The 25,933-nt window shown below is 44.0% G+C and overlaps 2 protein-coding genes across 3 annotated transcripts; one reads left to right on the forward strand and one right to left on the reverse strand.

Moving 5' to 3' along the window:
- The first annotated feature begins 13,150 nt into the window (after window positions 1–13,150).
- Window positions 13,151–20,275, forward strand: zc3h12aa (zinc finger CCCH-type containing 12Aa). Of its 2 annotated transcripts, none has more exons than XM_076050957.1 (6): window positions 13,151–13,426; window positions 14,540–14,934; window positions 15,456–15,595; window positions 17,642–17,876; window positions 18,154–18,260; window positions 18,427–20,275. In XM_076050957.1, exons 2-6 carry the CDS (start codon window positions 14,567–14,569, stop codon window positions 19,395–19,397), a joined length of 1,821 nt encoding a protein of 606 aa, XP_075907072.1. In that variant the 5' UTR covers window positions 13,151–13,426; window positions 14,540–14,566; the 3' UTR covers window positions 19,398–20,275. The 2 variants fall into 2 exon arrangements, with proteins under 2 accessions (XP_075907072.1, XP_075907071.1); XM_076050956.1 differs by having other exon boundaries at window positions 13,154–13,326.
- A 604-nt stretch (window positions 20,276–20,879) lies between these two features.
- Window positions 20,880–24,083, reverse strand: LOC142904710 (uncharacterized). The gene is made up of 8 exons (XM_076050980.1): window positions 23,951–24,083; window positions 23,259–23,369; window positions 23,064–23,148; window positions 22,534–22,718; window positions 22,375–22,438; window positions 22,145–22,289; window positions 21,700–21,945; window positions 20,880–20,937 (listed from the first exon to the last, which is right to left on the reverse strand). Exons 2-8 carry the CDS (start codon window positions 23,331–23,333, stop codon window positions 20,880–20,882), a joined length of 858 nt encoding a protein of 285 aa, XP_075907095.1. The 5' UTR covers window positions 23,334–23,369; window positions 23,951–24,083.
- Between the last annotated feature and the right edge of the window lie 1,850 nt (window positions 24,084–25,933).

A 25,933-nucleotide genomic window follows, 5' to 3' on the forward strand; every position in this document is an offset into this window, starting at 1 on the left:
TTGGGGGGGATTCTGCTCAATAATGACGTTGGAGCCTTTCAGAGCACCAATCACAATCTGGAAGAACAACGAGAAAACAATGTATTTTCACAATAACACAACATATGTGACAACAACAACAAAGCACGGCAGGAAAGCACAACAGCAGCGGAACGACGCGGGTCGCAGGTTTACACTAAATTTAAATTCAGTTTGCACGTCTGCAAAACCTCATTTTGTTTAATAAGGACGGGTGTTTGATCTAATGAGACAAACAAAAGAAGCTCGCAAATTGAAAATTGCTTTCGTTCACCTCCTGAATACAATGAATCCTTAAGTTGTCCTTTTCTAAATTTCATTTTCAATCCGCTCTGCTAAAAATGAATTGGACAGGAAATATGAAAATGTCACTCTCTCGTCAAGATTCCTGCAGCAACAAAAGTTCAACCTTCCACTACTTTTTCACTCTTTTTTTTTTTTTACAACTTTCATTTTTATCTTTTTACTTATTTTACTTGCTGTGGACACCCCAGCTGGAGTTCTCCACTCTCAGCGCGTTTCGCTGTCCCCACAGACACTGTGCACTGTCCTAGTTTGGTTTCTGGCCACGTTCAGCTGAGCCGAGACCAGATGCCTGTAGTGACTCCCACTGTGATGCAAGAGCTTCTCTTTGTGCTTCGCTCAGCTCGCCTCACGGCTGGTTGCAGATTCACATGAGCTAACTGTACTAACTGTACAGATGGGTCCTTTAAAATTTTGCATGCATGCATGCATGCATAAATTACAAACTGTGAGGAGGAGAAAAATGTAATGGCAAGGTTTTGGTCTGTGTTTGTTTTGGGTTTTTTATGCTAGTACTTTTCTAATTTTATTTAACAAAAAAATGAAAACCATTGAGATAAAACTAAGAGTGAGAGACTACACCTTTAATTTCTGTTTGACCTTTAGCTTTAGCTTAAAAGGAAATGTTTTTGCAGAAATATGGGCACAAATTGAAAAATGTAATTTGTGTTAGGGTTATTAACTGTTGTCTTTGTTATGATTACTTTTCGCTCAGGTCATTTCAATGTACAAAACACATGACGGGAACTCGCGTCTGCAATCTTCCTTCAGCAGAATGCAAAAACAAATTGCTCGGTTTCTACTACAGAGGCCGACTGACATTTCCACGGCAAACAACAACAGCTTTTCTGAGGCGCAGTGCTGATGTTAGATTTCTCTGCCGTGTCTCCTGGAAGCAGAACCAGGAGCGAATCATCTTAAATTTGTTGTAGCACTTAAGACGTGACGCAGCCAGCGGAGCTTTCACTGCGGCGCGGAGTGCTGTGTCCCCTGCTGTCGACTGTGAATGGAACAGGAATTATTTTTTGTTATTCTAGAGAAATATTTATATCTGAATAAACGAGTGAAGGTAATGACAGTCGGATGTGTGGAAAACAAGGGCATCCTTTTTTTTTTTTTTATAAGAGGGCTCAATAAATGTTATGCTGCGTGAGGAAATGAAGGCGTTTTAAGTGTTTTGTGTTAAGTTAAAGGCCTCATAATATTTCCAAAACCATTTTAGCAGTGTTTTAACCATTATATTCTTGTTGCATATTTATGAACTTCCTAAAAGTTTGTAAAACCCAAAGTTAGTGACAACAGCCCCATGAAGGTGTTGGTTCCGCCCTCTGATCCTGCCTTGTTCCTGTTCCCTTCCAATAATGGCAAAGGTCCAACAAATCATCAGTTTTAGTAAGAAAATAAGAGTGGCTTTTTTTATTTTTTGTAAACAAAGCACTAAATAGACAATTTTCCAAAGAGTGATGAAGTTTTTTTTTCTTTGGTTCTTTGATGTTGTTTTTTTGTTTTTGGTGGGGTCATGCGGGCCTGCTCCCCTGGAGTCTAGGATGGAAGATGTGGAAAATACAGGTTTGAAAATGCTTATACTGTGGGGAAACAGACACACACAACACAAACAAAGCAGACACATAAATAGGAGACCCCTCTAACTCTCATAAACACACACACACACACACACTCTCCCACACACAATTATCTCCCAGGATTTATTTGAGATTTCATTGGATGAGAGCGACCTTTCGGCCCTGGCGACTGGAAAGCCTGAGTCATAAATGTCAACAATTGGGATTTTGATTTAGTAAGATGCGAGTGATTAAAATTTAATTGCGGAAATGTGTCAAGGTGGCACCTTTAATTACAGCGGACGAGGCAATCATCTCGAGCCGGGACTCAAAAAAAATAGCTGCTTGCGTGCACAAACGAGCGGAGACAGACGAGGAAGCTCTTTATTTGCGTTGCTGGAGTCACTGCCGCTGACCTGGTGGGGAAGATAATTAAGCCGGAATCAACATTTTTGCGCCCACACGTGACGCGCGCATCAAGACAATTAGGATCGGCGGCAAAGTGACGGGGGAGCCGCAGGAAACGCCGGTCGCCGGTATAACGAAGGTCTGAACCGTGAGGTGTAACAGACAGGCCTGAGCTTTTAGAGACGACGTCCCTCGGCTGCAGCTCACATGAGGTAATTAGGTCCAGCGAAGCAGCAGCAGCAGCAGCAGCAGCAGCGGCAGCAGGAGGAGGAGGAGAAGGAGGAGGAGGAGGAGAAGGAGGTAGTGGGCTGATGGAGTGGGAGTGCGATGGATTCAGTCGGCTCATACTTTTTTTGTTGTTGTTGTTCGCAGCTACGAGGCCCCCACCACCCTTCCCGCTCCCCCCATCTGTCACTGGGGAGCCGACAGAAGCCTCCCTTTCAGATTCGTCAGGCAACATATCGCTATTGATTCGAGAGCACATGTCAGGTCGCGGTTCTCCGGTCGGCATTTATGTATTCCATCATTTACACTAAAAGAGTTCTTCTTCTCTGGCCCTTTTGGAAAAGTTGGAAGCAGGGGTCAGCCTCCGGAGCCTGCAGGCTGATTCTCTTTGCATAAGTGCCGCTTTCATGGCGAGCCAGTGAAGACGGAGGAGCAGGCAAAAGTTCACTTTCTCGCACTTTCTCTTTCTCCTCCGCTAGTCGAAGACAAAGCGCGATGGAGCGCTTGTCCGCGAGGATGCCGGGGCCCCCGTGAGCAGAGGCATCGTGGCTGTTTAACATGAGTGATCGACTTTGTGGAGTTTGTTTGTTCTGATTTGTTTCACAGTGTGCGCACATGCATATGTATGGATGTATGTTTTGCACGGGTGCTCTGCATCTACACTTTTCTGACTCTTATTGCACGTTACCCGTTATATAAATAGGAAAAAAAACAAGTTGGGGCTACGTTTTCTTTGCTTTGCTCCTGCTTTTCCCATAATCAAGGTTCAAATCAGACTTTTCACCAAACATATTTAATCTCCTCACACAAAGTCCAATAAAACATAAATACCGTATTTTCCGGACGATAGGCCGCTACTTTTTTCCCACGCTTTGAACCGTGCGACTTATGCAAAGGTGCGGCGGCTTTTCTGTGAATTTTACTTCACCCACCAGGGGGCGCTTTAGCAGGAAGTGCAAAAACGAGACAAGCGGCGACACGGAGCGCAACGCTGACATAGACACGGGAAAGGTTTGTGACGAAGCTCTTCTGAGGCTGTTCAACTCCGACACTGAAGGAAGTGACTTCAGCGCTTTCAGTGCGCAGGAGGAAGATGAACAGTGACAGGTGGTTTCTGGGTTCCGTGTTCATGAAGCGACTTTAATGGTTCCAGTGCGCGTGAAGAAAATGTGAGAGCGGTTCGACGTGCGTTCAGTGGGTTCAGTGCACAACTTTTCTGATTTGGCTCTCGTCTGTATGTTCTCTTGTCTTCATGCGCTCTGTCTTTGTGAGCTCCGGTGCGTCGCTGCCTCGAATTCTGGTCCGACTCCATACCAGTTAACCGAGGTGACCAGCGGGACCCCGCAAACAGGATCCGCGGTGTGAGTCCAGAGTCGCAGGCTCGCAGCTGCCCAACCGATCCGCTCCGCGGACCAATTTCCTGACGAAACACCTGCGGCTTATAGTCCAGTGCGGCTTGTATATGTACACATTTGTTTTTTTCCCCTAAATTTAGCTGGTGCGGCTTATATTCAGGTGCGCTATATAGTCCGGAAATTACGGTAACATGTGTGGCTGTTAATGTCAATAGTAGGCCGACCTTAAAAGTGACTTCCAAGGTCCAAGTTATGCTTAATTCAAAATACTGGGAGCAAATGTGAATTCCATTGAGTCGTGTACAGCAGCTAATTGTCCTAAATCGTAATATTTAAACCGACTCGGGTTGCAAATAAAACCAATCACGAAGCCAAGGCACTTCATGCTTCCATGGATTTTTTTTTTTTTTTCAATTTTTTTTGTTGTTGTTTGTTTTAACTGAAAACGCCCACAAACACGCACACTTAAACAGATATACACACACACACACACACACACACACACAAACACAAGCAATACAATAGCAGAACTAAATTATGGCGAGCGCTGGATGGGCGCGGGGTGTTGCGGGAGGGAGGGAGGGGGCGGGGTGGGGGGGGGGAGGGGGTATAAATTATTTGATGTGAGCTGTACTCATTTCACGCCTGGCCGACTCTCACCTTTAGCCCAGAATGTGCACGTCTCTCGGCGCAGTTTTCAGACTCGGCTATTCTAATAAAAGAATAATGGAAGCATTCTCCCTTTTTAATTGGACATTGTTAGAGTGACATATCAATCCTGCTGAAGAGATGCCCTTTCAGTGTACACTGTAATTGAAACATTCCCTCCATTTCCTCCTCAAAGTCCCGACACGCCGGTGACTGAGAACGCCTCGACCGGGGGGCGGGGGGGGACCTGGCCGACTTTGTGGGTGTCTCTTTCTGCTCGGTACCGTGTCATCCTTACATTCTCTTTATCAATATATGTTTTTGGAGCTGACGATGTGATATTTGTTGCCCTGTCGTCGTCATCCCGTCCCGTCCCGTCCCGTCCCCCCCACCTCCAGCTCCCCCAGGGCCTTGAATTCCGTTACAAGAACAGCCCGATATTGTATTTTTCACCAGATTCTAACTGATATTGGAAAATCTATTAGGGATTTGCCATTAGAAATGCATTAGCATCGGTGATTTATCTGCCTTCTTGCTCTTTGTTTTCTGCAATTTTACATTCCATAAGCTCTGATGTCCATTAGCATTTTTCTAATTATCCAGAAATTCTATTAAAGTTCTTGGCAAAGAAATGACAAGAAATGATCACTCTATTAAACACCAGAGCTAAAAGGAAGGGTTGGGGAGGACTGCATAATGTGCCTGTGTATTATTGGTTGTGGAGTGGGGCGGGGGGGAAAGAGCCAGTCAATTGCTATCTGTGTTTAAATGCCGCTCAACACTCCTGGAAATTCTGCCTCAGGTATTCCTGGCGTGAAGCTGACAAGTGAACTGAGTCCAAGCAAATAAAGAGGGGGGAAAAGAAGAAGAAAGAAATAACAAAACTGGTAGCCACCGGATGAGCGGCGGCGGCGTGTTAGGGTCACGATAGGGAAGAATTACATTTTCACACATGACCGAAGAGGCTCAAAACAAAGACGGTAGACGGTGGTTTAAAGGCTCTCTAAACTATTGGAAAATAAGCCAGCGAAAAAGGGATGAATTCTCCCTCAGTGGCTTAAGCCTTTTCTCCTCGGCAGAAGATGTAAGTGATTTAGAGCTCATCAAAATCTCACACACTACGGCCCCCAAAGCACACGTAGTGGGGGGGAAAGGAAGGGGGGAAAAAGTATGACGGCGGTCCGCAGGGCAGGTGCATCAGTCTTCTGCTGGTGTTCCTAATGGAACCATTACAGAGTCAGTTGTCTATCCAAATAACATTCATCACCACAAGAGGCGACGCGCTCCCCTTCTCACTGTGGCGCCTGTAAAATTCCACATGTGAGCAAACGCAGTGGTTTGTGTGAGTGATGTGAAACGACTCTCGGATGGCAGAGTGACTCTCTGTCTCTCTGTCTGTGAAATATGCTGGCCATCCTTGGGGAGGAAGTGGAGATTTATGTCCTAATTTGTTTGAATGTTATGCTTTTTTCTGTTAATATTGCTTTCTATCATCTGTTCCATTACGATTCATGTGTGTGTAATAAACACTTGAACACTTGAAACCAACGCTCACGGAAGTTAAACATATGAATGTGTTACACTGAGAATGGTTGCGTTCCCACCAAACCACAGCAGTACAGACAGGGGGAACTAAAAAATAATACTAATAATTTACTCACAAATGTAAATTTTAGATCCAGGCTGAGAATGTAAAATTTTAAGTATCAAGACGTAAAAAAAAAAGGAAGAGTTGACATCCTTAAATGACAGCAAATGCTTGCAATTTTGATGCAGCATGCAACGCAAATTGATCACACCATAAAGTGACCCTATGTACAGAAGCGCATTGCTGCCACCCTTGAAAAAAAAAAAAACAGGGCCCAGTGTCACGTTATATCGTGAAACTATCACGTTTCTATGTGTTTATGTTTCACGTTATATTGTGAAAGTTTCATGTTGTAACGTGAAAGTGATCACATGACAACGTGAAACTGTCAAGGTATTTCGAGAAACTATCACTTTTCCTACGTGATCACTTTCACGTGATAACATTATAACTAGGCTGGCAGCAATACGCTAACCTACCAATGCAATATCATTCCACCACCAGATGTCACAGTTTTGCACCAAAAACATACCTGGCTCTTTGCACCGCAATCTGGTGTAGCAAACGCTGAACTTTCTATGAGAAGACAACAATATAATTGAATAATTATGATATCATTTGTTCATACGATTGTTTATAAACAAATTGTTGGGGGCGGGGGTTTGTTTTGTTTTGATTACCTCTAAACTAGAATGGAGGCTGGCGCGTTATAGTTGATAATACTGTTGTTAGCATTGAAAAGTGTCAATACACTGCTATTTGTTGTTCATTGATGCTGTGCCATGAACACGATAGGATCAATGACAGACCACAGGGGGCGCTGGCATGCATCAATCTGCACCCACCGCTCCAACAGGAAATCTTGTATTGTGCCCTTTAAATGCCCTTTTTGCCCTTGTTTTTCGAAGGGGCCCCCCCATCCCACACGTTTTGTCGAAATGGCGAAATTCAAAATGTACACCGCAGATTTTGTGAAACACTCCGTCTGCCATGTTAATGTCACCACATCTGAGAAACAAAAACGGCGGCTCCCGCAGACCGACTTCAGTCCCGCGGGACAAAAACAAGCGGGACAAGGCCAAGTGCACATCATATCAGAGCGCTGGCAGCTTAGCACCTGAGAGGCCACCCCCACCGGGTGCGAATCAGAAATCTAACAGCTAAATGGCAACCGTCGCCGCACACTCACACTGCAGACAGCAAACTGCTGCCCACACGAACAGAGTGGAGCACAAGAGCTGTCAACACCCACCCCAACCCTGAGGGTATTAACTGGAAAAATAAAGAATCAAAATTAAGAAGAGAAGAAACTCCCCACCTCACTTCTCCTTTCACCGGAAGTTTTTCCACCTCATTGTTTGTCGAAAAAGTGTTGAGTCACATTTAACGGTTGGAGAACGAGCGCATTGAACGGATCAGCGGAGGAGCATGTTGCTATCAACTCTGCAAACGCATGATTTCTGTCAGACATTCAAGGTCAATTCAAACTACTGCATTTGATAGGCCTGTGGAGGAGCAAAGCCTTAATGGAAAAACTGCATCTTAGCATTGATGTTTCTGCTGATTATGAAGGCATCTATAATTATATTATGCAAAGTTCTTATTCAGATAAGAGAGAAGGTTGTATTTTATTCAATAAATTTGACTCATCAGGCTTTGCAATACATGTGTTTGGACACTAGATGGCAGGATGAGAAGTGAAATGACTTGAAAAGTGTGTGTTTTTTGTTTTTACTTAAACAGTTTAGATTTTTAAATTAAAGACAGTTATATAACAAAGAATAAAACTGTTAAAATATATAGAGTCAAATATGATCACAGCACTGACTCAGGCTGCCATTCGCCTGTGAGGAGGCTGCAGATTGAGCCACTTTGCAATTTCTTCAGTGACCCAGGACAGAGACCCACCCTTAGGAGTCACCAAAGAAGGGCTAATCTGACAAAATGGCAAAAGGCAGTGTTGAGAAAACCAGGATCATGGTGACCTTTCCAGGAGGGAAATCGTAGACAAGAGAACGTGAGAAACTATGTGCCGATAAATCTCTACCTCGATAAATCTCGATAATCTTTAGCTAAAATACAATCCGGATTTGCTTTCAAGATTTGTAGATGCATGATGGAAACGTCTCCAGGGTGAATTCTTGTTTCGGGCCACGCATATGATATTCTCATTGCTGCAAGACCACGCAGTATATTTCCTTTAGCATGTCTGCTGCACACGGAAAATTTGAAATATAGAGAGTTAAACCAAGTCATGCATCACCGCTGCAAGGGCTTTTATTTGTTTTGCTGTGGTGTGAGTCCACTGCTATACCATGCAAAATAATTGTTTACCCTTCTCTCCAACAAGCCACAACCTTATTGACTCAGGAGGAGGCTGCCAAAAAAAAGTCGGGCATCTAAAATTTTGATGTTTTCTTCTCTTTTTTTTATTTTCCAGACTTGCTCCACTCTGTAAATATTGTGTGAGTGAATCACCAATGGGCAAAAAGCACTTGCACAGGAACTCCAGGTTCTTCGTCTGAGATCCCCGCGGAGAGTGCATTAATCATCACAGTCTCCCCGCTTCCCAGCGAAGACAGAGAGCAACAGCTGGGGGGAGAGGAGAGGAGCTCGCCTTTAAGCAGTACCGACCGCAGGAGGCTCAGCCGTCGCGTCTTGTTGTGGATTCTGACATCAATAGTAATGAATAGCTGCCAGCGTTGCCCGACTGCCTGCGCATGAATTTGGGTTTTGCCGCGCGAGAGCCGGGGCGTCGTTGGGAGCGTTTTTTGTTTGTGCGAGCCCGTGACGGGGCCTTTGTTTCTTTGAATATGTTTGTGTCCAGCCTCTGTACGGCTCCAAACACATCCGTGTGATGCAACAGACATAATGAACGGAGGGTGTTATTTGAAGGATGCGCAGTGGTCGGAGCTCAACGTGCCAAAGTCCTTGTGGGCTATAAATTATTACTTGAAGGTTCTATACGGTTCAAAAAGTATCTTTACAAAATATCTCTATAAATAATGTATCTGTGGCCTGTCAGTCAACTCCCCTGAGAAGAGAAAAGTTATTTCGCTTGCTCCACATTATCCAAATACGCATGCCAAGTCTCTGCAGTTCTGCAAATCGTCTTTTTATGATGTCACAAAGGGCACTCATGCCTCCCCATAGCTTAGTAGCAACACCTCTGGCCAGGTGTTCGCCCCGCTCTCTTTAGACAGCCTCGCTTTTGCACCTTTCCAAACTTGAGAAACAACAATACATCAGTTTGAGCGGGCAGCTGAAGCCCAACATTGTTTGCAGGAGACCGTAAACAGAGGGCTAAACAAACTGTTTCATGAGAAGCTGTCGAGTTTTGCCAAAACATTAATTGTTCAAGGCTGCTCTGTAAAAACTAATGTTGTGCTCTCTGGAAAACATTTTTTTAAAGGCCTCTGAAAGGTGTATGGTAGCTGGTGCAAGTACACAATTTCAAAATAGTCTTAGATTAGCAACCAAAACAAATATTAGAGCTATACTGCACTGCTAAATACAAGAAATGAGGTGAGAGAATAGCGGCTAAGGATTAAACATCTCCTTCTTGGTCTACGTCTAATGTAACGAGTGCAAGTAAAAACATGCAGAGTATTTTTTTCCCCTGCCCACCGGTACTGCATAGCGTCACCTGGAGGTCACAGACCGCTGTCTCTGCTCATCAGTGCAGTGACGGTGATGATGGCACTGGCAAGGTCGAGTGTGTGGCCCACCTCAGCAAAAAAAAAAAAAAAAAAACTTTCGACTGATTGATGCCTCTGCTCTCTAATCAAAATCTGTTGAGGTAGCAATTGGAATTGAAAAGGCGCAGTTTCGTACAGAACCATATATGTGATCTATGTCTGTACATAGATCGCATGCAGATCTATAGACAAAGAGAGAGAACAACAAAAGATCTGAGGCGAGACGCAGAGTGAGGTAGTAATTCTTTGGATTATGTAATCGCAAGAGAGCCCTTCACTACATGAATTTTACAGATTTATTACACAGATTTTTTTTTATTTTTTTTTATCTACATATATAAGCATACAATTGTATGCAGTTATCTTACTGCTCGAGAAATTGACTGGCAGCCCCAGAAAATGTAACTGAACATATTCAACAGCTTGGCTCCCTCTTTTTTTTTTCTCTCTCTCTCTGCCGATCTTTTGTCACACGCACAATCCCTCACAGCACCTACAGACCCTGACAACGTGTCAGGGGGTCTTTCCTCGCTCATCCATGTAGGACAGGCAGCAGGGCGTCGGAAGTAATAGACGACCAAGATGAATGTGGGAGATGTGTTCATTTGAAAGCTCCTGTCGCCGCGCGTTTGTCGTCCGGACGCGTAACAAAAAAAAAAAAAAGAGGGCGGAGCCGTCCTGCCTGATTTACTTTAAATTCAAACCGCGGCTAAATTGGAAATCGTGAATCACTCTGACACCACTGGTGCAAGATGGATTGCCTCGGTTAAAGGAAGCCCTTTTCTTTCCCTTTGGTTGTGTTTAAAGAAATCATAGAGAAATTATTTTTCCTGACAGACGGCTGACCCGGTGCAGGCGGCGACGGAAAAAAAAAAAAAAAAAAAAAAGAGGGGATGAAGGGAGGCCAGCAAAGGAGGCACTACAAAGCTGGTTTTATCAGCACGGTGCGAAGCCCAACCACGTTCCAGCAACCCCTCATCAGCACAATGAGCCTGGCTGCATATTTGATCAACTGTCTGGGGTTTAACAAGGCTTGCCAAACTGCACCTGCCTGTAAGGAAAAGATATGCCTTTGGGCAGGGTGATGCCTCTGCCCGAGATGTGAGGGGAAAGTCAGCGTTTGATGTTTCACACAACAGCAAGCCTACGCTAATCTCATTCCATCTCGCCACCTCCGACAGGCAACCGAGGACCCAGATTTGCATTGCACGAAACTGCTCCTCCGCCGGAGACACGCAACGCCTTTCACTTTTATCTGCGGTCATAAATCACAATTACGCACCCGGGCCAATCAATGAGATGCCTCAGAACTTCCCCTCTGCGCCAAGAAGAAAGCAACTGAAAGCTCTGAATTTTTTTTTTTTTTTTAACCGCGTCAGTTTTGTGTATGAATCTTAAACGGTGGGGCTGTTTAAGAATAATAACACAACACAAAGATTTTTGATCTCATGTTATGGTTCAGGAAGAGGGAAAGAAGTCAGACCCCCTATCAGCTGGCTGCAGCTTTGATAAGCAATATACTGCAATAAAATCTAGCATTATTTCCCTGTTAACTCTGTTAATGACACATTAAAAGGCAAAATGCTGTGATGTTGCTTGCAAAGACTGGGAAACACACAGCAAGTCTTCTCATTTTGCACCCGACAACTTGATGCACGACCCTGGAAACACGTCGTGGCAGCGAAAAACACACAAAGAAAAGCTACAACTCATATTTGTCTCACTGTGCTCAAGTGTGTGTGACCCCCGCTGTGTGTGCACAGCTCCCCCGCGTGTGTTCGTGTCATATCTGCTGGCTCATCCGATCGAGCCAGTAACCTTTCAGTCATGCACATGCACCGATGGCGCTTTTTGCGCGTAGACTCGGGGCCCAAGTGTTTCGGGCGCCGTATGCAGCCTGCAGCAGGGTTCCCAGGATCGAACAACAAACCTTCCGATTCCTGGATGACCACTCTGCCGTGTGAGACAGAGCTCTGTGTGTGTCTGTGTCTATGTCCGTGTGTGTGTGTGTGTGCGTGTGTGTGTGTGTGTGTGTGTGTGTGTGTGTGTGTGCACGCGCGCGCATGAACCCCCACTGTGGTCGTAGCTCATTGCACTGCAGTAATATCAGGCCTTACACACACCTGGGACCAGTGGTGTGGCTCCTCAGAGGGAGGCAGCCGCCTGGCAACCGGCCCTGATTACTTTCTCCACTCTCTGGAACTCAACTCTGTATATGCCATTAACCGCTGCACGCGCTGTGATCCTAACCCAGCCGTGCCGTTAACCCCTGCGCACACACGTGCACACACACACGCACACACACACACACACACACACACGCACACGCACACACAAAAGGTTGTTTGCACGTACACGCAGGCGCAGGAGCACACGGCCGGCGGAGGAGATGGACGGCAAACGTCCGCAACCACTTCCATCATCGTTGCCGGGGTGAGAGGTGAGGAGAGGGACACCATGGCGAAATGGGGACATCAAGTGGCAGTGCCGGAGAATAACAGCACAAGATGCAACTTGGTCCTTCTGGTGACGTAATAAGCAATATTTTGGTAATAATGTACCGATTTGTTTGATAATAATCTTAAACTGTAAATATGATCAGAATTTTCCACTGCATACTCGTGTTTTCACCACTTAAATCTCCTTATTAAATACTTATGACGTCTATTCTTAAATATAAGTAAATATTGTTAAAGGATGTGGTAATGACGTGTATTCATATTGTACTTCAGTCACGCTTGTTCCATCGATGGGCGACTGCCAAGGAAGACTGTCAAGATTTGAGAGTGGCCTGGGTGTGGTTTATACCAAACTAACCACAAGAGGGCGACAAATCTCACTGTAAATGTAACGCGAGCGTCTCTTTTGTAACACAAAACCAGGGATCCTCGCCGAGGGACCCTTCAGTCAACTATGAATGTGATGAATGTCTTCATTTACAACCACACAAGTCAAAACACAGGGAACGGACGCAGCGTAGGGATACTTTAGCCTCTGGCCTGATGTAAATCCATCCTATTGAAACAGAATATGCGAACACATAACTCAAAAATAATCATATAGCAGTCATTGTTTTGTTTTGTTTTGTTTTCACTTTACCGGGTGTATCCCCCCCCCAAAAAAAAAAAAAAAAAAAACGCCTCGTTGCATCGTGTGTTTATATATCCTCTCTGATTGCATTTTACAAGTTGTGCGCATGACGACTACCCCGAAAACACTGCAACGTGACAACGGCTGGACTGGCAGACAGGACAAGGAAACAGAGAAGTGGGAACACTGTATCTCTGCCCTCTATGCAAATCTCTCCGCGTGCTTCCGTCCGCTCGAGGGAGGGGGAGAAACCGGTGGATGAGGAACTCTTTTTCTTTTTCTTCTTTTTTTTCTTTTTTTTTTTTTTCTGTGGGAGGTGCCAAGGAGTCAGCGCGGTGTCAAACGTACTGTATTTGGAAAACAGTGACGCGCAGCAATGTGTGACTTGTGCCGGCAAATGGGACGAGCGGCGAGAGACGACAGCAGGGAAGGTGAGTGCTCCGGACCGGAGACCGAGCCGGTAGAAGAACTTTGTTTTGTCTCGCTTCGACCGGTGTTCATGTCGCCTTCACGGTCCGTTAGCCTCCGGAGGTACATCGTCTTTTCTGTTTGTTTGTATTTTAATTATTATTCGCTTGGGTTGTTTGGGTGTTAACACAGGTAACCGACCGCATACACTGCTTCCTCCCAGTGAGGAACGACTATAATACAAAGTGCAGGTCGCTCGTTAAAAAATAAATAAATAAATAAAAAAAAAAAACGCTTGACCCCATGTTGCGTTTTCATTGATTTTTCGTTGGCACATAAGCTTGAAATTGACATGAGAACAAGGAAACGTGTGGCTATAAGCACTTACTCTATTTCATGTCAGGAGGAAATACAAGTGATAAATGACTGAAATGGGGCACTTCCATTTTTAAAAAGGTGAAGTGACATGTTTTATTTTGAAGTTAGTAGTTGTTCTATTGTGACTAATGGCTTCAAGTGTTTATCCACATGCACACAGTCAAATATACACATACATATAAAGACACATTTTGTAGAAAAAAAAATATACAACGTTTCTCAGTTGTGTCACTTTCATAACTGAAGTCCTCATGTCCTCAATGTATTTTTCATTTCCTACTTCCTTATACATCTGAATCTGGGATAATTGCGCTGTAATTGCCTTTAACTTTACTAAATGATCTCTTGTATTATACGTCAATCCCAGTTTCTTTTATTTCTTTTTTTTTATAGTTTTGTTTATGTCTGGATGTCTGTGTGTTTCTTGAATCACATTTACAGTACAGTACCACAGTACTGCTGTTGGTTTTGTGTAGTTAGACCACAGCAAATTCCCATGAGACGGAAACAGACTTTGAAGTGAAACAGTCTTTATTCTGAGTCATTTTCAATCTTGGTGATGTCATAGTCTGAGCCTCTCCGAACTAGTCTGAACTAAACCGAGGCCGTTGGACTTTCCAAAGATAAACATGTTGACCTTAACCATTGGGAAAGATTGCGCAAATATTACATTACACAGGATCCCCTGGCAGTTGTAGATATAATACAGTAACTTTGTACTGGCTAAGTTGGGGTTCATGTCTTACAGTTCCAGTGAGGAAACGGTTTAATTCAAAAGCTTTATAATAAATGTAGCTGCACTTTGCCGGCATCCAGTAAGTAAGTTCATGAAAATCAAACTGAAGCTTTTTGATGCAGGTTGCTGAGGACCAAGGCTATTCCAAGATGGATCCAGTGCTCCAAGTGCAGAACTCATCTTGTGACCCGGCCGAACCAGACAGCGAGGACCTCCAGCTCAGAGTAGACTTCTTCCGGAAACTGGGTTATTCCACGGCTGAGGTGAAGGCAGCGCTGAAGAAACTGGGCTTAGGCACCGACACAAACTCTGTGCTGGGAGAGTTGGTCCAGAGCAGGATCGGCACTGTGTCCGGCAACACTGAAGGCGATGAGAAAAGCACAGGCCCTAAGGACCCTCTCCTGCCCCCAAGTTGGGTGCAGGGCTCCTCAAGAAACACAGCACCACTCGGGGATAGAAAGAACAGAGACCTGGAGCTGAGGCCGATTGTTATTGACGGCAGCAATGTAGCCATCAGGTAATCTTATTGCACTGTTATCTTTTGTCTTTCATGGCATTGAACGATTGTTAATGGTGTCATAATCTTTGTAGCGGCAATGTGTTGTATTTTTTAATTTTTTATTTGGTGTTATCAACTTCCAGTGTTATGATGGTGACATAAGTAATCGTCTGTATCTGCAACTGTCATCACTCATTGCATTGTTGCCACCGTGCAACTCAGACCCCTGCAAAGGTGTTTTTCTTCCCTCAGCATGTCACTGTTTAGCAAGGGTGTACACCAAACCCTGCCTGTGCATGTTCCTGTCAGGACCACAGAAGCAGTATGCAAATTCTTGGATGCATGCCACAAAATCTCCACCTCTCATTTGAAGTCATCGCATTGTGAAATGGGATGAGGGGAGGTTCCCCCGTCAGGGAACGTTCAAAGGATTGCAGTGTTGACATAGATCAACTGTTGTGTTATTGCCCACGCCCTTTATATCAGCCTTTTTATTGTCAGACTCTAATCAACCATTGCATTTTTTTTTTTTTGTCCAGCCACGGCAACAAGGAAGTATTCTCGTGCCGGGGAATCCAGCTCGCAGTCAACTTCTTCCTGGACAGGGGTCACAGTTCCATTACTGTGTTTGTTCCCACTTGGCGCAAAGAGCAGCCAAGACCCGATGCCCCCATAACAGGTGAGAATTAACCGGGCACTCCTGCTGGAATGGATTGTTTGGAGAGTGTATTTAACATTTTATTTTATTTTATTTTACATCTCACTCTGGCTTCTTCTTCTTCTTTGTAATCGCTCTCTAATGAACGTTGCCAAGGTGGGTTTGTCAGGCTTCAGGGTTCTTTTAAAATCTGAAAACCAGCTACTGTGGTGCGGTGTCAAGCAAGGACACAACAGTGTCGGATTCAGGCAGACGCTGTTCACAGCTGGGCAAATGAAACTATTAGAAAGGAACCAGGGACACTCAATAACGTCACTTGAAAGGATCTCATGCCGACTTTGACATTTGACTATTTTTAGAACCGAAGTCATTCCACTTCTACATTGAGGAAATAGCAGAACTCATTATCACAAGTTTGCAGTATCTGTTCTTTATCAGTTCTCTTTTCCACAGTGAGTGCCTGACATGAGTGCGTCACCCTTCAGAGATACATGATGTAAGGCAGGAAAATACCGGCATATGGGCATAGATTCGACATCACACGTAATTCCTGTCATGATACCATTGCAGCGTGGCTCTGTCTAGATGAAGTCCAAATGCAGTTTTTATAGAATGTGAGGCCCTATTGACAAAGACAAGATAAAGAAGAAACTGTCAAGCTAGCGAAGAAGGTAGCTACCACTTTTGAAAACAACATTCCAGAGTGCGTGCATAAAAGTACATCCAAATATAAATGAATATTCCACCGTATTTGCAGACAGCCCGGTTAGTCAGGATTAGCCAAGCCTCACAAGGGTGTTTTCTTTCCTTTTACTCTGTCAGCTTAAAGCTGTAAATCACTTTGTTCAAGCTGTCCCAGCCGAACTACAGGAACTTCCTTGTGCGCGACACTCCAATTAACAAAATGCATCATAAAAGATTTCCAGTCTTTTACATGCGTCTTATCACAAAATCTTACCCGTTTAATTAGCCGCGATCAGGTTGTTTTTATCCTCCTTGCTCAGATTAACTTGCGTTATTTTCCTTCTCTGCTCCAATGACCAGAAGTGAGTTTGACTTCCTGGAAATACACGTATCTTTGTTTGGATGTGCAATCCAGTGAATCATGATCACCAAAAGACATTTGATCTTGTTCCCGTAGCAAACAATTATGGGAAACTTTATTCAACGCAGCCATGATTTTGCAATGGTACAAGCATTGGCAAACACTTACAGGAATGACCCAGTAGCTCACCATAGTAGGAGTATGATGTTTCACATGTGGCAGCTGACTCATGGAGGATTTAAGGTGTATCCGAGCAATCTGCAATAACACTGCGTCTGGGTGTCTCTGTGGTAAAGAGGAGCTGCCGTGTATTATTTCCCAGCGAGTTATTCATACTTTGACAAACGTGAGAGCGTCTGAATTGTAAAAGGCCGGTCCCCCAGTCAAAATGGAGATTCTGGCTCGAAGATCCAGGCCCCGCTGTCTGATTTGCATGTGAACAAGGAAGTAAAAATTCTGCCTGAATCCCTTCACGGGGAAAGCACAATCAGGAAGTCCTGCTGTGTTTTTTTTTTCCTTCCACACCCAGTTCACTTGTGCTGATATGTGTGGGTTTAGGTGCTGACAATGATCTACAGCAGTGTGCGGCGAAAGGTGAGGCCAAGTGAAGACAGGCCAGGGGGACAGTGGCACTTAGTTTTGAAATGTGGCTTTAAGTGTGCGCCCGTGTTCTCCGCCAGTCAGCCGTGCACCTCCCGTGTGCACGGCCTCACGCTTCACCTCTTTTTACAAGCAACTTCAATAAAAGCGCACACCCAGGGTGAATCACGCGTTGGTTCTCCTGCGTTACACGCATGCAGTCACATGATGCAGTGTACATATCAACAGTTCAGATGTTTAAACAGGTGAAATAAAATGTGGTTGTCTTTTGTGCTCTGAGTGATCGCACAGGCTTCTGTAAAATTCCCGCAGCACATTTGATACTTTCTTCCCAGTTCGCGCCACCGCTGAACGCAACAAGAAGGCCGAGGTCTTCCCCGGTCCCTCTGTAACTGTGTCAACATTTTTTTTTTTTTTTTTAGATCAACACATCCTGATGGAGCTTGAAAAACGCAAAATAGTGGTCTTCACCCCGTCCCGGCGCGTCGGTGGAAAGCGGGTGGTCTGCTACGACGACCGTTTCATCGTCAAGTTGGCCAACGAGTCGGAGGGAGTCATCGTGTCCAACGACACCTACCGTGACCTGCAGGGGGAGAGGCCCGAGTGGAAGAAATGCATCGAAGAGAGGCTCCTCATGTACTCCTTTGTTAATGACAAGTAAGCACTTGTTTTCAACCCTGAGCTGTTTCTGAGATCATCATTTAGCGCCGCATGTGATGATCACATCACCTTTTTTCCATTATTCTGCAAGCAGTAACATTTTTGCTTCTCTTTTTTTTTTTTATAAAAAATAAAATAAGACCCTCTTACAATCTTGCTTTGAGGCTTTAAGGGGGTCTCATGGGTTAATTGGGGGAGTCTGCACCCCCCCCCCCCCCCCCCCCCAACTCAAGATGATTTCACCACCACTCAAGTCGTGTTTGATTTTGTCCAGGTTCATGCCACCGGATGATCCACTGGGTCGCCATGGGCCAAGCCTTGACAACTTCCTAAGGAGAAAACCTCTTCCCACAGAGCAAAAGAAACAGCTCTGTCCATATGGTGAGATACAGTACAGGAGGCGGAGCCCTGCTGCTATAATACCGTGCAGGATTCCTACCTGTCATTTTGCCCCAAGCATTAATTTCTTTGAATTTAAGTGGCATTTGATTACAAAAGAAAATAGGATGACTCATGTGCTTTGTGTGTGTGTGTTTGTGTTCCTCAGACAAAAAGTGCACCTATGGTATCAAGTGTAAGTTCTACCATCCAGAGCGGACAAACCAGTCTTACCGGTCTCTGGCCGATGAACTGAGAGAGAAAGCCCAGATTTCTCCCGGGAAAGAGGACAAGTTCTCCAGGGCACCGTCTCGACCCTTTCAGTCTGACCCTGGGCCCGTTCACAACTCCTGGCCGCATGCCGAAGACTCGAAAGCTGAACATTTCAAAGAGCAAGGCCCCTCTCATCCGGGTCAGGTCAGTGAAAACGCTCTGGGGTACTGGGATGATTCCAGGAACAGTCCGGTTCCTCTGCCGTGCCCGGTGACTGGAAACAGCTACCAGCAAGAGTGGCCAGGCCACAAATATTACTACACCAACCTGGATTCTGGCTTTGGCTCTTATGAGAACCATTACTCTGACTACTCCCATTACCTCAACAACACCCACATGCTCAGACCTCAGCAGCAGCAGCAGCATCACAGTGCCTTCTGTAGATCCAGACATGTCCCAAATAGCAGCGTGGAGTCGTGCAGCTGCTGCTCCCTGGTGCAGCAGAATCACAGGAGCCTGGAGTCCAAAGACCGACCCAAGTACGACACTTACCCTCCTCACATGGTCCCACCCCACCGACATGGCCATCCCTGTTACAGCGAAGCGGCCAGCCACCCGAAGTACTGGTCAGACCCCTTCCAGGGCCTACCCTCCCCGGCCGACACCCACACCCGGGGCTCCTGCTGCTCCTACAAAGGCCAGCAGTATCATTCATGGGCTCAGCCTCCGCAGCAGCAGCAGCAGCAGCATCAGCACTCGCCTTCTGTCGCGTTTGACCACAAAAGATCAGAGATGCGCAAGAAACTGCAGGCCATCTTCAACCCGCAGCAGGTGGACACAGTCATGGAGATGTTCCCGCATGTGATGAATGCGGAGAAGCTGGCTGCAGAGATCCTCAACCTGAAGGTTCAGAGGGGGCCATTCTGACGTTCTGAATGGGTGTTAACAATCGCTCCCATCATAGCGAGGCTTCTTTACGACGCCCAAACAGACAGTCTGTAAAGTTGTATTATACTATCATAAAGGGTAATTAATTCAACGCGTCTTATTTATGAAAAGTTGAGATAAGCTGCCCTGAGTTATGCGCTTGTGCGTGACATTGCAGCGGTGGTATGTGACCCTGTGATCCAAGTTCTGGATAAGAAGTGCCTCTAGACGGAGCCGTTTCTGGAGTCGTGACTGTTGATGCATATTGTGTCCAACGTGTTTTTCACATTAAGCAAGTTCTTATGCAAAAAAAAAAAAAAAAGTGTCTGCTAAAGTATTTTTATTTAATCGTCCAAAAAAAAGATAGTAGTTCAAACTTGAATGTAATTACTATAGTTTTACAGTATTAACAGTATCAATATCCTGTTAAGGCGAGGTAAGTTGTCTCTCGATGTCTTTGACAAACTGTGGCTGTGTGCGCACTATATGGATTATTCAGGTAAAAGTTTAGAAAGATAGTTCTCATGATCGTGTTTCAAGTTCTCCATAAAAAAAAATAATAATAAAGTAAGAATGCCAAATATGTATGTATGTATCTTTAAATCTAAAATGACTGTGCGTTGCATTCCTGATGGTACACCTGTTCAAGTGTTTTACTTATCTAATGCATTCGTCAGTATGGTAAAGGTTATCAGGACTGGCACGTGGCAGCATGGGGTTGTTTTTTCTTTCCATTTTTTTCTTCTTTTCTTTGACAAAAGCTGTTTTGCTCTGCAGCTGCTATTACAAGATTGCACAAATTATACTGTTGTCCCACTGTTTCTGGATAAAGTTCTACAGCATGTGTTTGCAGATGTATGCATATCTGGCGCTTTGAACCCCACTGGATTTCTGCCTCTCAGCATTTAGTGTTACCCACTCGCTTTGCTAAACTAGCGGAACCTTGCTTAAAGCTTGAAACAGTAAATAGAAACGTCACTGTGTTCATTTTAAGCTGCTGTTTGTATAAGCGCTACTTTGTTTATAGTGCTAATGGGCAAATACAAGCTAATATGCAAAGCAGACGATGAGCTTGTAATTACACTAGCAGTCATGCTGATAATTTAGCGCTGTCTGGGGAGTATATTTTGGCTCTGTGCCGTGACCTAAGGGTGGGGGAGGGGGAAAGTAAATGAACTCGTTTTTGAGATCCGCGGCCGTCATTCTTTAAAGTACGTATTGGGCAGGTCTGAACACAACCTTGCAAAAATGCAGCTTGTCAATAAGGGACCAAGGAATGCTTCTGCTCACTTCTGTCAACTGATTTCCTTCCTCATCAAGGACACTGAAAGGAACTATGTTTAATGGAAATTTTGCTCTTGTACAGCAGGAGATAGATTTGATACAAAGACTTGCATGCCTGTATTTTGTGGCAGTGACTGCTTTCCCGATGTGGACTGTCCATCTTATGGGCCGATCCAGGTGAAGGTCCGTAAGCTTTTGTCATTCCCAAGCCATCAGAAGCTTGTGGAAGGGGATGAAGGCACCGTAGCCGGGCTTGCTGGATAGATAAGAAAGAGAAATAAAACATTAAGAAATAACGACACGTGTGAGCTAAATTAAAAACAGCTCTTGTGTTTTTAAAATGGAAACTCAGCATCTTTAAAAATGGACAGACATGACTCACTCATGCCATACAAGAATTGACTTGCCGAACGTTATTACCTGGGATTGTGAAGAAAGATAAAATAAAGAAAGATAATTTCATTGCTGCAGGCAGATAAGTTGACACCTTAAAACCTGTGCTGCAGCTTTACATTGTTAAACTGAAGCCCAGTGCTGAGCTTTGGAGTTGAGCCTGTCGACCGGAACACTTTTTAAAGTGTGTTTGCCGGCGACATTGTTGATGCTGAAACAACAAGAGGTTATTTTGACAGTGCCAATCCTGAACTTGTTTTGTGTCCCATCGCTGAGTGATAATCTAATATAAAGTCGGTAAGCTTTGAAATGCAATTTTAAAAAAAAAGATCGACAGGAGGCGTTTGAATGACTTTTCCAGTATTAAGTGGAAAAAAAATACCAGTTATGTATTGCATCACTGAGTAAAATAACAGCTTCCAAAATAAATCACACTGACATTTAGGTTGCGTGTGCGCGCGCACACACACACACACACACACACACACACACACACACACACAGAGTTGCATACATATAAATAAATATATATATATATATATATACATATATATATATATATATATATACATACATACATAATACATCATTTTTTTTTATTTTTCTTTATCATCACTATTGTCACCATTCAAAGTAGCTTTGTCCCCTGTGGCAGCCATCCTGCACACCCTGGTCGGGAGTCTGCAGTTCCACCCCGAGGTGGAGCTCTGCCTCCCCCTGCAGGTGGCCTAAGAACCGTATGATTCCTGTGCTGATCCGACCAGACGGCAGCATGATCCTCACTCGGTGACCCAGCTCCAGGTCCATGGGGGAGTGTGGGACAAAGACCCGATGAAGACCCCTGTCGCTCCTCCATGATCTCACACTGGTGCTGCAGAGGAGTCAGTGATGAGTTTACAGAGTGATCGATAAAACTATATTGTGCTCCTTTTAATGTGCATCACATTCATTTACCACATGATACGTTTCGTAAGGGACATAACTGTCTAGAAAATGTTGTCCCGTTTAGACTCAGCTGTGCTGGCCGAGTTCCCAAATTTACAACACATTCCCGGTCACTTTGCTTGTACCTTGTGAGCGACGAAAAGGAGGCTTGTCGTGAACACTGAGACGATGGAGGGGATAACTGGCTGCTCAACAGACTACATGCATAACTGTGGCCACTTGATAGCGCTTCAGAGCCGCTGTGCTGGCACGCGGCCCCTGAGAGAGGGCCTAATGGGCGGAGAATGGTTCCCATCGTTAGAGGGTTCAGAAGCGTGACTAAAAACCTCTGACGGTCTTTGCTACAGTCATTTACCTGAACAATCTTCAAACACTTCCCCATTGTCCTCATAAGTGCCCATTTTCATCAACACTCCAGTCTGAGCGGGTCGGAGGGGGAAGAGAAGAAAAGTAATCGTTAATGAAGCCATAGATGCAGCTTAGGCCACACCCCTCCAAACATTTGCACCAGCACCTGATTTATCAATTCCTCCTGTTTCCTCTGCAGCTCCAAAAACCGTCTTTCCCATGATGCTCTCTCGCATGCGATCCTGGTCTTCAGAGACAGGATGTCCCTCTCGGTTTTGGTCAGCCTCTTATGAAGTGCGGCGGTACGGTCGGGGCTGCCTGGTATGGCTGCAACCGCTCTACCTTCAGAACCTGGCCAATGAAGTCGAATGATGTTACTGTCATCCACGCACCTCTACACAAGTGTGTGCTAATATAGTGTGTGGAAGCTTCAACTCAGAGGAAACTTGGTATGCTCGTTGACAGACATGGGAACCTTGTGTAAAAGATCTACACATTAGATCACCTGTTCTTCAGTCGTTGTAGAAAACATTGAGTTTTAGCTATATATATATATGTATATATATGAATATATATATATATATACTGTATAAAATATACACAGTATATACACTGTATATATACTGTATATTTATGCTTGTTTTATACTGTATACAAAACAAGTACAATTTTGTAAAACAATTCTTCAAATCTTACCCAAAGGCTGCTTCAGCACTCGGCGTGGATTCCCTGTTATTTGTTGTTGCCTCGGCAAGAATTTGATTGCATTATAGGGGCATATCTGCAATGCAAAGTAGAACATGGATTGTGGTGAGTGTACAAGGAAAACCAGTCCAAAGGAGGAACTAATGGGATAAACAAATTTTAATAGTCCACGGTTCACAGACTCACCCACAGGAACCTGCAGGTACACAGTATGCCCTGGACGGTCCATGTAAACACAGTCCACAGGCTGTATGCCGTCATGCTGAAGCATGTTTGTCTAAAACTGTGGTGTTCAGACTGAGAGAAAGATATTTTTATTGTTGTATATGCATATAAAACAGCTGGTAATCAAACTCAAAAACAAGATATGAATATGCATTTGTTTTTTGTTCTCTTATGTTTGTCTTACGTTGTTTTTTTTCTCAAAAACTACAAAATTAAACACATGAAAGTCTAGTAATTGACACACAGGTACAAGTGAAAGTGAATGCTTTTTATAATTACAATTGTAAAACGTTAGATGTTAGAAGTTAGGCCAGCTTGCTTGAATAAAAACTTGACTAAGTTTCTTTTCCTTTCAGAATTCCACTCTGTTTATTTTTTTTTACTTGAGTCTAAAATTAATCCACACTGTCCGTGCAAGATTATTGACGTTACTTTTGCTACTATTCCTAAAGGGCCTTGAAATAACTGATTGGTGGTCTGCCAAATATGTAATTAGCCATAGGTCAAACATGCCCAATTGAAGAAGCTGATACAACTCAAATGATTAGCCCAAAGTAGGCCGTGCAACATGTGCTCAAACAAACTAACACTAAATAGCAACAGAGGGTCTGTTAAAAAAAAAAAAAAAAAAAAAGCAAAAGCCGTAAACCAACCTTTTTTAGATGCTCAGTGTTTGGGTGGCAGGAAACATTCCGAGGGGTCACGGTAAACCAACTGCCCTAATTTCTTCTGAGTGGATCTCCAGTTGTCCAAACTGAATGCTAATATGCTGCACAGGTCTCAGTGTTGCTATGCTGGTCTGTGTGAACCAAGCTGCTGCCTATGACTGCTTGGTAAGTAAATCTTATCTAATCTTCTTAGTCATGCAGTTAATGCAGTCTGGTTGCGTCCGGGTAGCTTAATTTGGTCCCCTGAGCCCTATCTGCGAGCAAGGTGAAAAAGCCTTCCTGTGCAGTGTAACTGTCACCACTGTTGGACGAACTAACCACCATGTTCTCCCTGGTCTCAGTCATTAACACTTCAGTAAAATACGTAAAGTTTTAGAGGCTGCAATGCAAATTTGGTATCAAACACATTAATTAAGAACAAATAAATAAATTGGTGAGTCAACATTTGATTGTGTGTATTTTAACAAGAAATATACTCACATGTACAGAAATTAATTTTAGGATAAAAGTCATCCAGAACCTCATCTTCTCAGGCTACGGTGTTCTCCAAGGCCTTGTAGTTGTCCCACTGAAGAGATTATGTTTCAACCATTAAAAAAAAACACTCCATCAATGATATAAATCCCAGTTTTAGAATTCGGGTGCCACATGTGCCAAACTGCTCTCTCTTCTTTTAATTAGCTATAAAATAACTTTTATGTTGATTTATGTTGAAATGTTGAATTTATGTGTTCTCATTCATTCCAAGGGACAAAATGTTTTGTTGTCTGAATCAGGCGATTTTACGGTGTTTTCCTTTATCATTAACTCTTTATTGTGTTCGGATACATAATGCACATCTTTTGATTCACAGTCACATCCAACAATTTGGTTCTTAACCTAACTGAGGGCCTAAAACAAAGGCAGCTGGAAGAGTGCTGCACATAATGCTGCTGTTTTACTGAAGCCAAAGTATTTCCACATGACATTGATTAATTTGACGCATTCACAAAGTGCATTTCTCTGAAAGGCCATTGGCAGTGGTCATAAACAAAATGATAAGCGTGAGTTGTGTTTGCTCTGCTTCATTTTACTGTGCATTTTACTACTGTTGTGGAAAAAATACTAAAGATCAACGAGGAGATGCAAAGGTCTTTTGGATCTTTATTACTGAGCTCAGGGCAAGCACACACACACAGCAAGTGTCTGCATGGTCTTGCAAAGAAGGAACAAACTTGTATATCTTATATAGGTTGAACCGTTTACAGAAGTGGCGCTAGAGGGGTGTCTGCAGCCTCTGGCCACCCAGACACCCGTGGACAGGTTAACAGAACAAAGTACTTTTGTTGCCCTTTAGCCACAGACAAAAATGGACACTTATGATTACATAAACACGTGTGATGTACATATAAGGCAGTATGAATAGTAACAGGACAAAAAGTTCATGCAGAGTGCATGCTCACTTCCCCAGGTCAACTGAGAGGGCAAGAAGTGGAAAGTTTAATAGAAACCAGACAGATATGAAAAACGCTACTAGACAAGATATGAAAAAACACTCTCTGCATGTGCAGAGAAGTCACGAGGCAGGCTTAAAGGCCTTTAGGTACAATTTTCCATTACACTACTCAGAAACCGTCCTCATTGATTGTCCTGCTCGTACAGTCAACAAGACTTTGGTTTCAAAGCAAAGCTGGGCACTCAAATGAAATATGAGTTCCTGCCTGTGCGCCATCCTTGTGGATGTGCTGCCTTTATTTGTCATCCGCATTCAAAAACAAAGGAAAGCACTGCAGCACCTACTGCAAGCCACATGTTCACGAGTGTCAAATGTGTAGATAACAAAGGCACCTCAGTTATGTGTCTATCAGACACCTATTTGACTGTGTTTTTGTACTCTGGTGGCTATTTTTCTTGGGAGCCTGATGAAATGCAAATGATGAAGTTATTTACATTTTTTCCTGCTCTGCAATCATTTATACGTTTTTGCGC

Source organism: Nelusetta ayraudi, unplaced genomic scaffold (assembly GCF_046127955.1).
Source record: "Nelusetta ayraudi isolate G7.1 ecotype Tasmania unplaced genomic scaffold, CSIRO-AGI_Nayr_v1 ptg000131l, whole genome shotgun sequence".
Classification (NCBI taxonomy): Eukaryota; Metazoa; Chordata; class Actinopteri; order Tetraodontiformes; family Monacanthidae; genus Nelusetta; species Nelusetta ayraudi.